The 13,366-nt window shown below is 42.8% G+C and overlaps 1 protein-coding gene across 2 annotated transcripts in view; it reads left to right on the top strand.

Moving 5' to 3' along the window:
• alkbh8 (alkB homolog 8, tRNA methyltransferase) overlaps positions 1 to 13,366 on the top strand; it is a 50,309-nt gene that overhangs the window by 29,410 nt on the left and 7,533 nt on the right. For both annotated transcript variants that reach the window (XM_080197236.1, XM_080197235.1), the window contains one exon: positions 11,254 to 11,360. In XM_080197236.1, the coding sequence (XP_080053362.1) occupies positions 11,254 to 11,360 (107 nt within the window). The remainder of the gene's footprint in view (positions 1 to 11,253; positions 11,361 to 13,366) is intronic.

Genomic DNA, 13,366 nt, shown 5'->3' with positions numbered 1-13,366 from the left:
AAAATTAAAAATTGGACAGTTTTCTATTTTGACTGTGGCACCAGGATGTGTATGTCTATACTTTGTTCATTAATTGACAGTATTCAATTTATTGTCTTTTAGGGAGGGGAGATGGTGATGCAATGGCAGTGTCACTGAACTAGTAATCCCGAGGCCCAGGCTAATTCTTTGGGGATGTGGGTTCATGGTAGCTGGTGGAATTTAAATTGAATTTTTTTTTCAAAATCTAGAATCAGTGTGGTGACAATGAATTATACAGGTTTACTAATATCCTTTAAGCTTACTCAGTACGACTTGCCGGCGGCTCCACAGCAATGCAGTTGACTCTTAATTGCTCTCTAGGGCAATTGGGGATGAGCCACAAATGTTGGCCTTGACATCCCACCATTGGATGCAGTAAAAAGGGAAAGGAATTTTAGTAAATATTAATAATAATTGTTTAACATTAATCCGGTTAAAACTGCGTTTAGTGATGGTAGTAAGTATTTTCCTCTAGTCACCAGTTTGTGATTAATTTTCCACCATTTTCCATGGGGCAGTGTGTAGAAGAATTTCAATAAAGCTGCTGTTGGCTTGCTTACCAGTTTCACTATCTCCTGTTCCCTCCTTTTGAGGTGACAGCTGATGATTTCCTTCTCTAGACGGTGTACTTTCATTTTAAGAACATGAATCCTCTTGTGCAGGAATATACTCAAGGCTGAATTAAATGGATTTCCGACCCACAAGAGAATCAGGGATTATAGGCGACATGCAGAAAGTGGAGTTAAGGCCACAATCAGATCTGATCTTATTGAATGGTAGAGTGGGCCCGATGGTCTATTCCTGCTCTGATCTTATAAATGTATCTTTTTCCTGTGTCTCTAATGATGTGTTATCTGCACTTTAATAAATGGTGGCCTTGCCACTGACACCCTCATCCCAAGAATAATCAAAAAATATCCTCTGCCTCAATCGAGTGTTTCTGTCTATTGGGTGAATATTCTCTGTGAATGTGACTGTTACTCCATCAAGAGTTGGGATTTCAGAAGTTAGACTGGGACTGAAAGGAGGCCATTAGCCTCAATATTGGCATAGGCAGGGACAGAGTAGGAGTATATTTTGAGGATGGGACATCTGAAAGAATGGGTTTCTTTCAAGTCCTGCTGATTTTGCTTGGCTGTCTGCAGAATAGGCCTTTGGCACCAGGCTGCAGTCGGACAGTGGAGAGGAGGGAGAGAAAGGTTGAAGGCCTTGGGCGAAAAGGGAGCAGAAATGAGGGGCTCTGAGGGGAATTAGAAAGATTACTGAAGGCGGATATCAAAAGGGCCTCAGCATGGGGCAGATCAGGCAAGTGCTGGATCCAGCAGTTCAAGTGCTGGATTCATAATCCCTCCAATCCCCTTCCTTTAGCCAGCAGGTACACAAGATCTGGAAGCAGGCTGGCCAGGGTTAAATTTAAAATGGTAGTTAATTCTGCAGCATGCAATGACATTATAATTCTCAAATGACCAACCGATCAGTTGTCAACGTCCCTCTCCTGTTACTACTAAAACTGGAATAGGTGGGTTGGAGAGACGTTGGGTTGGGTTTTAGATTTTTTTTTAATGTGTCACCCAATCCAAACCATCTGTTTTTTAGAGTTAAAATAATCCCCATTGTTTAAAAAAAAGTGTTGTGAATAAAATTCTGTTTTGGGTTATATTAATATTAGATAACTTCAGACCTCACTAATTATCACTAATGCACCTTGGCAGCAATGAAAAAAAACACTAAATTTCCTTTCCTTCCTGTCAAATTGACATAAGACTTTGCGCACCTGGGGAGTAAGAATGCAAACCTTCAGATCTGTGGTGATTGTCAACTGTGACATTTAAATTTTTTTGCAGTGATGAGGGGCAATGAACAGATTATCTTTACCGTTAATTATAGAAACTCTCAGATGTTGGGATGCATGTCACATGGCCATAGCACATCAAAGCTTTCCATAGCAGTTATAAAACTAAAAACAAGTTCATTTAATCTGTTGGTACCATTCCAACCTGATGTCTGGTTTGTCCCGTATAGTATTCACAGTTTAAGTTTGTCAGGTGCTTTAATTTTGTTCCAGTAAAAAAAAATTGTATTGATGAAGGGACATGTTCTTATTATAATTAATGAGGAACCTCCACTATTGAATCTTAGTGTCCAGCAGATAGAATGTCTTCTCCTACCTTTAATAATTCTTACTGATACATCAGTGGTACCAGGATTTTTTTTAGAAGACTTCTGGTTCCTTAACCTGGATTTATTTCAAACCTCTTTATCTGACCAGCAAACCTTGTTGTAGCAGTATAGACTTACTGATTTAGTCCTCATCATGTTATGATGTTTTGCTTAATATGAAACCTATGAATCAAACCTATTCTAGTTCAGGTTGGCTGAAAGCTGTTGGGTTTTCCTGATTGCTTTGCTGGAAAAATGCTGTCCCTTTACACATCACTGAGTTAATGGAAACAACTGTCACAAGGACAGTTTTCTCTGATAGCAATCCCCCTCTGTTCTCTTTGGGAAGCAGAAAGCTTCATTCCTTTTGACTGCAGTTAGTGATCACCATGGGTGGCTGCACTTATGTTGGCTCAGCTGCTTGTTTTTCAGCTTCTAGCATCGCACAAATTATTGTTCCCCTGGATTAAATCAACCGTACCGTTGAGTCGTTTCTTCAAGAAGTACAGTCCAACATTATGTTCAGTGCACTTTTATATCCCCATGAATTATACAAAGCCAACTCTTACCAAGTCCTGTTCACGTATTGCATCTGTACTCACTTATCTACATTTGATAAGATGCCACATCAAAGGTTATTGTGGAAAACAAAAATTCATGGTTTGAGGGGGGTGATGGGGGTGACATTTCAGTGTGGCTGGCCAGCAAAAATACAGAGTATGCATAAATGGGTCTTTTTCTGATTGGCAGAATTTGATGAGTGGAGTCTTGCAGGGGTCTGCTTTAGAACCTCTACCTTTTACAATTTATATCAATGAATTAGATGATGGAAGTGAAGGCATGGTAACAATATTTGCAGATGATATAAAGATTGCTATGTAATGAGGCAGGTAGAATTAGGGATCTTCTTGTGAGGGACCCTCTTGGGACGAGTGATCATAGTATGGTTGAATTTCTGATGCAGAAGGAGGATAAGTAAGTCGGGTCCCAAACCTGTGTCCTCTGTTTGAACAGAGGGGAGTATGATAGGATGAGAACAGAATTGGCAGATGTACATTGGGGGCGCAGATTGGTTGGTAGGATGGCTGAGGAACAGTGGAGGATTTTTAAGGAAATCTTTTTCGGTACTCAGCAGAAATATATTCCGATGGTAAAGAAGGACTGTAGGAGAAGGGATAATCGGCCATGGTTATGTAAGGAAATAAAGGAGAGTATTAAATTAAAAGCTGATGCGTTCAGAGCGGCTAAAAATAGTGGGCGATTAGAAGATTGGGAAAGATTTAAAAATCAACAAAGAATGACTAAGAAGGTGATAAAGAAAGGAAAGATAGAGTACGAAGCTAAACTAGCTCTAAATATAAAAAAAGACAGTAAAAGTTTTTACAAATATATTAAGAAAAAGAGACAGGCTAGAGTGAATGTTGGACCCTTGGAGGACGAGAGGGGGGATTTAGTGGTGGGCGATGAGGAAATGGCTGAGGCTTTAAATAAGTTTTTTGCCTCGGTCTTCACGGAGGAGGACACAAATAGTTTGCCGGATATTAAAGGTAGAAGGATGGTAGGAGATGAGGGCCTTAATGCGATTACTGTCACTAGAGAAGTAGTGCTTGATAGACTAACGGGACTTAAGGTAGGAAGTCCCCGGGACCAGATGGAATGCATCCCAGGGTTCTGAAGGAAATGGCAGAGCTGATAGCGGATGCCTTAGTAATTATTTATCAAAATTTGCTGGTCTCCGGCGAAGTGTCGGAAGATTGAAAAACGGCTAATGTTATGCCGCTGTTTAAAAAAGGTAGCAGACAAAAGGCAGGGAATTATAGGCTTGTTAGTTTAATGCCTGTAGTTGGAAAAATGCTAGAATCCGTCATCAAAGAAGAAATAGCGAGGCACCTAGAATAGAATGGTTTGATCGAGCAGACGCAGCACGGATTCGTTAAGGGGAAGTCGTGTTTAACAAATTTATTGGATTTCTATGAGGATGTGACTAGTGCGGTAGACAGAGGGGAACCGGTGGATGTGGTGCTTTTAGATTTCCAAAAGACATTTGATAAGGTGCCTCACAAAAGGTTAGGGTGCGCTATTTGTGTTAGTGTGGATAGAGGACTGGTTGTCTAATAGGAAGCAGAGAGTTGGAATCAATGGGTGCTATTCTGGTTGGCAGTTGGTGACCAGTGGAGTGCTGCAGGGATCGATGCTGGGGCCTCAACTGTTTACCATTTATATAGATGATCTGGAGGAGGGGGCTGAGTGTAGGGTAACGAAATTTGCTGATGACACGAAGATGAGTGGTAAAGCAAATTGCGTGGAGGGTGTGGAAAGTCTGCAGAAAGATCTGGATAGGCTGAGCGAGTGGGCGAGGACCTGGCAGATGTAGTATAATGTTAGCAAGTGTGAGGTTATCCACTTTGGCAGGAATAATAGTAGGAGGGATTATTATTTAAAAGGCGAAAAGCTGCAGCATGCTACGGTGCAGAGGGACCTGGGGATCCTTGTACATGAATTGCAAAAACCCAGTCTGCAGGTGCAGCAGGTGATCAAGAAGGCGAATGGAATGTTGGCCTTTATAGCGAGGGGGATATTATATAAAAGCAGGGAGGTCTTGCTGCAACTGTACAGGGCACTGGTGAGGCCGCAACTGGAGTACTGTGTGCAGTTTTAGTCGCCGCACTTGCGCAAGGATATATTGGCCTTGGAGGGAGTGCAGAGGTGGTTCACCAGGCTGATACCGGAGATGAGGGGGTTGGACTATGAAGAGAGACTGAATAGACTGGGTCTGTACTCGTTGGAGTTTAGAAGGATGAGGGGGGATCTTATAAGATAATGAAGGGGATAGATAGGGTAGAGGTAGAGAGATTCTTCCTGCTTAGAAAGGATAGCAGGACTAGAGGGCACAGCCTCAAAATAAGCGGGGGGTGGGGGGGGGGGGGGTGCAGTTTAGATTGGAGTTGAGGAGGAACTTCTTCACTCAAAGGGTGGTGAATCTCTGGAATTCTCTGCCCGTTGAAGTGGTGGAGGCTACCTCGCTGAATATATTTAAGTCATGGGTAGATAGGTTTCTGATAGACAAGGGAATTAAGGGTTATGGGGAGAAAGTGGGAAAGTGGAACTGATCCACTTCAGATCAGCCATGATCTTATTGAATGGCGGGGCAGGCTCGAAGGGCTAGATGGCCTACTCCTGCTCCTATTTCTTATGTTCTCAGGTCGGAAAATATGTTGTGAAGAGGACATGAGGTTGCAGACAAATGTAGTTAGGTTGAGTGAGTGGGTAAAAATGTGGCAGATGGTGTAAAATGTTAGAAAATGTGAAGTTGTTCAGTTTGGCAGGAAGAATAAACAAGACTATTAATTAAATAGAGAACGGCTGCTGAAGTGCAGGGTGCTGAGGGATTAAGCTGTTCCAGTGTACAAGTCTCAAAAGGTTAGTATGCAAGTGCAGCACATAATCAAGAAGGCTAATTAAATATTATCTTTAAAGGGAGGAACTGAACATAAAAGTAAAGATGTTATGCTTCAATTAGTAAAAAGTCTGACAACACCAGGTTTTAGTCCAACCTATTTATTTGATAATATTCTCACAAGCTTTCGAGGGGTTACCCTCTTCGTCAGGTGAATGGAGAGTTCTGGCCTCAGACAGAGCATATAAAGCACAGACAGTTTAGAGATTACTGATTAAAATGCGAATCCTTACACCTAACCTGCTGTTCAAGACCTGAAGTGGCTGACAATGTGAGTGGTAGGAGCACTGATCACAGTTTAAAGAGATGTGTATTGTCTCCAGACAGTACAGTAAGTGAGGTTTTGCAAACCCAGGCAAGTCACGGGGGTTACAGATAGTGCGACATGAACCCAAGATCCCTGTTGAGACCGTCCTCATGTGTGCGGAACTTGGCTATCAGTCTCTGCTCAGCGACTCTGCGCTGTCGTGTGTTGTGAAGGCCGCCTTGGAGAATGCTTACCCGAAGGTCAGAGGCTGAATGCCCGTGACCACTGAAGTGTTCGCCAACAGGAAGGGAACAGTCTTGCCTGGTGACTGTCGAGCGATGTTCATTCATCCGTTGTCGTAGCGTCTGCATGGTCTCCCCAATGTACCATGCTTCGGGACATCCTTTCTTGCAACGTATCAGGTAGACAATGTTGGCCGAGTTGCAAGAGTATTTACCATGTACCTGGTGGATGGTATTCTCACGTGTGATGATGGTATCCATGTCGATGATCCGGCATGTCTTGCAGAGGTTGCTGTGACAGGGTTGTGTGGTATTGTGGTCACTGTTCTCCTGAAGGCTGGGTAGTTTGCTGCGAACAATGGTCTGTTTGAGGTTGTGTGGTTGTCTGAAAGCAAGAAGTGGGGGTGTGGGGATGGCCCTGGCGAGATGTTCGTCTTCATCAATGATATGTTGAAGACTCCGGAGAAGATGTCGTAGCTTCTCCGCTCCGGGGAAGTACTGGACGACGAAGGGAACTCTGTCCACTGTGTCCCGTGTTTGTCTTCTGAGGAGATCGGTGCGGTTTTTCGCTGTGGCGCATCGAAACTGCCGATCTATGAGTCGAGCACTGTATCCTGTTCTTACGAGGGCATCTTTCAGGGTCTGGAGGTGTCTGTCACGATCCTCCTCATCTGAGCAAATCCTGTGTATACGGAGGGCTTGTCCATAGGGAATGGCTTCTTTAACATGTTTAGGGTGGAAACTGGAGAGGTGGAGCATTGTGAGATTGTCTGTGGGCTTGCGGTACAGTGAGGTGCTGAGGTGACCGTCCTTAATGGAGATGCGTGTGTCCAAGAATGCAACTGATTCTGGGGAATAGTCCATGGTGAGTCTGATGGTGGGGTGGAATTTGTTGATATCATCATATAGTTGTTTCAGTGATTGTTCACCATGAGTCCAGAGGAAGAAAATGTCATCGATGTATCTAGTGTACAGCATCGGTTGAAGATTTTGTGCAGTGAAGAAGTCTTGTTCGAACCTGTGCATGAAGATGTTGGCATATTGAGGCGCAAATTTGGTCCCCATGGCTGTTCCATGTGTCTGGATGAAAAACTGGTCGTTGACATCTTCTCCGGAGTCTTCAACATATCATTGATGAAGACGAACATCTCGCCAGGGCCATCCCCACACCCCCACTTCTTGCTTTCAGACAACCACACAACCTCAAACAGACCATTGTTCGCAGCAAACTACCCAGCCTTCAGGAGAACAGTGACCACAATACCACACAACCCTGTCACAGCAACCTCTGCAAGACATGCCGGATCATCGACATGGATACCATCATCACACGTGAGAATACCATCCACCAGGTACATGGTAAATACTCTTGCAACTCGGCCAACATTGTCTACCTGATACGTTGCAAGAAAGGATGTCCCGAAGCATGGTACATTGGGGAGACCATGCAGACGCTACGACAACGGATGAATGAACATCGCTCGACAGTCACCAGGCAAGACTGTTCCCTTCCTGTTGGCGAACACTTCAGTGGTCACGGGCATTCAGCCTCTGACCTTCGGGTAAGCATTCTCCAAGGCGGCCTTCACAACACACGACAGCGCAGAGTCGCTGAGCAGAGACTGATAGCCAAGTTCCGCACACATGAGGACGGTCTCAACAGGGATCTTGGGTTCATGTCGCACTATCTGTAACCCCCGTGACTTGCCTGGGTTTGCAAAACCTCACTTACTGTACTGTCTGGAGACAATACACATCTCTTTAAACTGTGATCAGTGCTCCTACCACTCACATTGTCAGCCACTTCAGGTCTTGAACAGCAGGTTAGGTGTAAGGATTCGCATTTTAATCAGTAATCTCTAAACTGTCTGTGCTTTATATGCTCTGTCTGAGGCCAGAACTCTCCATTCACCTGACGAAGAGGGTAACCCCTCGAAAGCTTGTGAGAATATTATCAAATAAATAGGTTGGACTAAAACCTGGTGTTGTCAGACTTTTTACTGTGTTTATGCCAGTCCAACGCCGGCATACCCACATCATGCTTCAATTACACAGGGCATTAGTGAGACCATACCTCAAATTCAGTTTTGGTCTCTATTTAAGCAACGATGTAAATGAACTGGAAGCGAGTTAGAGATGGTTTGCTCGATCGATACCTTGAATTAGCAGACTGCTCTATAAGAAAATGTTGAACAGACTGAGCTTATTTCCATTGCAGTTGAGAAAAGTGAAGGATGGCTTGACTGAATTATTATCCTGAACAGCCTTGATAAGGTGGACTCTTCTGGGCTAGTCTAGAACTAGGAGGCATTATTTAAAATTAGGGGTCACCCTTTTAAGACAGAGATGAGAAGATTTCTTTTCTCTTAAGGGTTGAGCGAGAGAGTTGGAACCCTCTGCCTCAGAAGTCAGTGGAGACAGGGTCATTGAATATTTTGAAGACGGAGGTGGAAAAAATCCTTTTTGGCAAGGGAATCAAAGGTTATCCTGGGGAGATGGGAATGTGGAATTCAAAACACAAACGGATCAACCATGATCTAATTGAATGACGGAGCAGGCTCGAGGGACTGAATTGGCTACCTCTGCTCCTGTTTTGTATGTTCATGTGCACGTTGGTAGCTTAGTCCAGCAATGCTACGGTTTTAGAATTCTTATCTATGTTTTTAAACCTCTTCACAGCTTCACCCTATTCTACTTCTGTAATTTCCTCAAAGACGACAACTCTTTGAGATCTTGTAGCTTATACAGTTCCTGTATTCTGTACAACAATTTTTATTGCTCTGCTCTTGGTGGCTCTGTGTTCAGCTGCCTGGACTTTAAACTTTAAAATTCCTTCCCTATATTTCTCTGCCTCTCTCCTTTAAGATACTCTTTAAAACCTACCTCTTTAGCCAAATTTTGGTCACATGATCTATGATGTCCTTGCATGATTTGGTGTCAAATTTTGTTTTATAATGCTCAGCGAAGCTTTAGCTCGTTTTGCTATAAAGCCTTTAAAAATATTTGTTGCTCTGTCCAACTCTTGCAGAATTCATACAATGCGTTTGTTACATCCTCCTGCTGATTTAGTATAATTCAATACTTCACATTTAAAGGACGTAAAATTTTTCAGGGCAGCCTGTCCTGAATGCCTACTGAAATATTATAAAAATTAATTATAATAATAATTTGGGTCTCTGAACTTCAGTTGCTGGTTGATGTTTATGTGGAGATATCTTTTCCTTTGTGGTATCAGATCTCTTGATGCCTCAACACAACGATATAGCAGATTTGGAAAGTAGCATGTATCTGACACCTATTTTTGAGATACTATGTAAGAAGGATGTCACTACATTTCTACATGTTATAGCAAGATGTAAATCTTCCCCCTGTAGTTGTCCAATTATGCCTTCCTAATTGGATAGATTGGGTTCAATTATTAATTCACATTGTTGTCCTTTTTCATAATCTATTATGTGAAACAACTACTTGATTTCACTGAAAATTTGAAAAGAAATGTTGCGGTTTAGTTTGATAGTCCAGTCGTTGCCAAAGAGGCAATTCACACAAAATGAAACAGAATAATCTGATAAGGCAACTTGAATTCTTTTGGCAATTTTATTAGGTGACTTCATCTCCCAGGAGATCTAAGCATTTATTTTAACTGCTGTTGTCCAGCACTGTTTATTTTAAAATCTCCTTCATTCCTCAATTCACCAAAAGTTTCCATGTCAGTGAGAATAATGATTCCACTTAACAGTATATTTTAGAAGTTACATTTTGATTGCCAACTGGATCATGGAGATAGAGGGACAGTTTATTGCTTGGTATATACAACTCGCTGGTGGCAATTGTTTGGGACCGCCTCTTGATACAGTGTAGCTGGGTGAAGCAATCCTTGCACAGACTTTGCCCCAGTTTTGGTAACAACTTCAAAATTGCCCCAGGCATTTAAGGAGAGTTTTAAGTTTTCAATAATTTATTCCTGTGTAGTCTTTCCTTTAAAGTAATTGGATTGCTTTATAGTTTGCAAGAACAATCTCCAGCAACTATTTCTTGCGCATTGGTAGAAGGTATTTCGTGTTAGTCTGCAGAACTTGTTCTCCATGATCAGCTGTTTGTTACTAGTTTTAATAAATACTTATTTTAACATAGGATTTTTATTCTCATTTATTGCATTGAAAGTGGGAATAATTTCGAAGAGAGCTAGCCACACAATATTGTTATGAGAGAGACACTTGATGGATACAAAGGTGGGATATCAGTTAGTGGACAGTGAGTTTCGAATCCTCAATATGCTGATGACAGTATTCTGCTCATTATCACAGTGGAGGATCTTCAAGAATTAATGCATTATCTTGATCAAGTTAATCTGAAACATAATCTTTTTATCAATATTGACGTAACAAAGGTGGGTGGAAGGATCTGCAAAATTTTGATTAACGAAGTGTAGTTGAACAGGTTGATAGCTTCTGCCATCTTGAGTCACTCGTTACGCAAGATGCAGTTTATCAAATAATTTCAGACTAGATGAAGGAGGGTCACAGTATTGTGAATTCACTTAAAAGTATGGAGTTGTCACAACATCTCAATTATAACGAAAACACTTCTGAAAACCCTTGGGTTGCTGGTGTCAAATTATGGCTGTGAAAGCTGGAAGAGTGATGACACTCAACTAACCACTTGAAATGCAAGGACTCAGATATTACATGTGTCATGGATGGTCAAGTAGACAGATGAGTGGGTGATTTAAGGAAACACACATATTTCAGATAGGTGATGCAAACAGGTGAGGCATGTTTGGAAAAAGAGGTAATGAAAGCAAAAACACCTGGAGAAAATACACAAGGAGGACCCTAGATGGAATGGATAATATCAATATGGACTGGTCTCTCTATGGGACAGTGGAGAAAGATTGTTCATAGTTCGGCCAACCCTTGGGATGAGAAAGACAAGTCAGGCAGACACACGTAGGAACATCCCATTGCTATCATTTCTTACGTTGGAAATTAATTGTTGTAAAACGAAGTAACTTTATTTTGTACTTTTCCACATTGTGACAGCAGAGGATTTTAGCTTGCCAATTTTTAATTCATATCTTAGTTTATCTCCATTTAAATTTTAAGAGTTTTTTTTCAAATCTGTAGACAGTGATGGATTTCAAGCATCCAAATGGCCTTCATGTTGCAGTGATGTTGCCCCGTCGTAGTCTGCTGGTAATGTCTGGAGAATCCAGATACCTTTGGAGTCATGGGTGAGTAATGTACAGATTAGATAAATGGCAAAGCTTGCATAAATTGGAAAAACAAATTGGTAAGAGCAATTAAATTATCTACTTTTTGCATTCTTAATAACGAGTTTTTTTAAGAAACTATGAAAACACTGTTGATATAGTTTTTAACTGCCTGTCTTATTATCGTCTACTTGTGTTGTGCTGCTGACTGTATCCTGGTAGCCAACTCTAGTGTTTCACCTCTGTTGTGTAGAATGTACATAAGAAATAGGAGCAGGAGTAGGCCATCTAGCCCTTCGAGCCTGCCCCGCCATTCAATAAGATCATGGCTGATCTGTCGTGGCTCAGTTCCACATTCCCGCCCTCTCCCCATAACCCTTAATCCCCTCTCTTATCAAAAACCCATCAATCCGCGTCTTAAAAATATTTAGCGAGGCAGCCTCCACCACTTCAACGGGCAGAGAATTCCAGAGATTCACCACCCTTTGAATGAAGAAGTTCCTCCTCAACTCCATTCTAAACCGCGCCCCCCTTTTATCTTGAGGCTGTGCCCCCTAGTCCTACTATCCTTTCTGAGCGGGAAGAGTCTCTCCACCTCTATCCTATCCATCCCATTCATCATCTTATACGTCTCAATGAGATCTCCCCTCATTCTTCTAAACTCTAACGAGTACAAGCCTAGTTTATTCAGCCTCTCCTCATAGCTCAACCCCCTCAACTCCGGCATCAGCCTAGTAAACCTCCTCTGCACTCCCTCCAAGGCCAAAATATCCTTGCGTAGGTACGGCGCCCAAAACTGCACACAGTACTCCAGCTGCGGCCTCACCAATGCCCTATACAGCCGCAGCAAGACCTCCCTACTTTTATATTCAATCCCCCTTGCTATGAAGGCCAGCATCCCATTCGCCTTCCTGACCACCTGCTGCACCTGCAAGCTGGGTTTTTGCGACTCATGCACAAGGACCCCAAGGTCCCTCTGCACCGCCGCCTGCTGCAGTTTTTCCCCAAGTAAGTAATAATCCTTCCTACCATTATTCCTACCAAAGTGGAGTACCTCGCACTTGCCAACATTAAATTCCATTTGCCATTTCCTGGCCCATTCGCCCAGCCTATCTAGATCCTTCTGTATCCACGTATAAAGTTAGTGCTTTTAATTTAAAAAACTGAATTTGAAAAAAATGCTCAATTTGATACATCAAGCATTTGAAAAGAGAAATGCTGTTTTTAGTGGAGTCTTTTTTTTAATTAGGCAATAGCCCAGTTTTTAAAAGGAAAGGATCTACGAATATTTATGTTCTTTCATGTCGCACACACAACTGGAAGTAATGAAACTGCAGCAATTGTGTAAGCATGGCACTCGCCATTTTTTTAATTGTGTGGTTAATTCTATGGCGTGTATGGGGTGTCAGGGAGGGGTAATACCTTTGGTGGGGGAACATGTCGCGTCCTTTCAGGGCAGTTTGTCCACCCTTTGTCCCCACCTGGCACTCAGCTCTCACCTGTGGCTCCCCGTAGCTGTTTGCGTGCGACAGCGGCCACACCCTGGGCAATGGCCTCGACAAGCTGGCTAAACCAGGTGAGGGTAGCCGACGGGTCTCAACCCTTGGTGAGATAGGGAGATGTCTATCCCAGCATGTGAAGACAGAGTCCCGCGTATTGGTCTCTTCCGCTCAATGGAAGGTCCAATGGTCAAGAAGGTGGTCTCTGCAAGCATCGTGGAACGCGAAGAGCAGGACAAGACACAGAAGACATCCTGGTCATCCACTGCGCCTAGTCCCACCTCCAGCCATCTTGACTCTTGTCTTGCCTCTGGATCTAGATGGGAATTGGGAGGACGGAGTGAGACTAACGCTGCGCAACTCTCCCTCACTTTAATCCAGATCAAGTGCTAGTTTCAACACCATCATCATCAGGTTAATTCTATTTAGTATTCTTTATTCATTCGTGGGACATGGATGTCACTGGCTGGCCAGCATTTATTGCCCGTCCCATTTCTCAAGTGGTGGTGAGCTGCCTTCTTGAATCGC

This window comes from Carcharhinus amblyrhynchos, chromosome 10 (genome assembly GCF_965287045.1).
Source record: "Carcharhinus amblyrhynchos chromosome 10, sCarAmb.v2.hapA, whole genome shotgun sequence".
NCBI lineage: Eukaryota > Metazoa > Chordata > Chondrichthyes > Carcharhiniformes > Carcharhinidae > Carcharhinus > Carcharhinus amblyrhynchos.
This window is presented reverse-complemented; position numbering and strand designations above follow the sequence as displayed.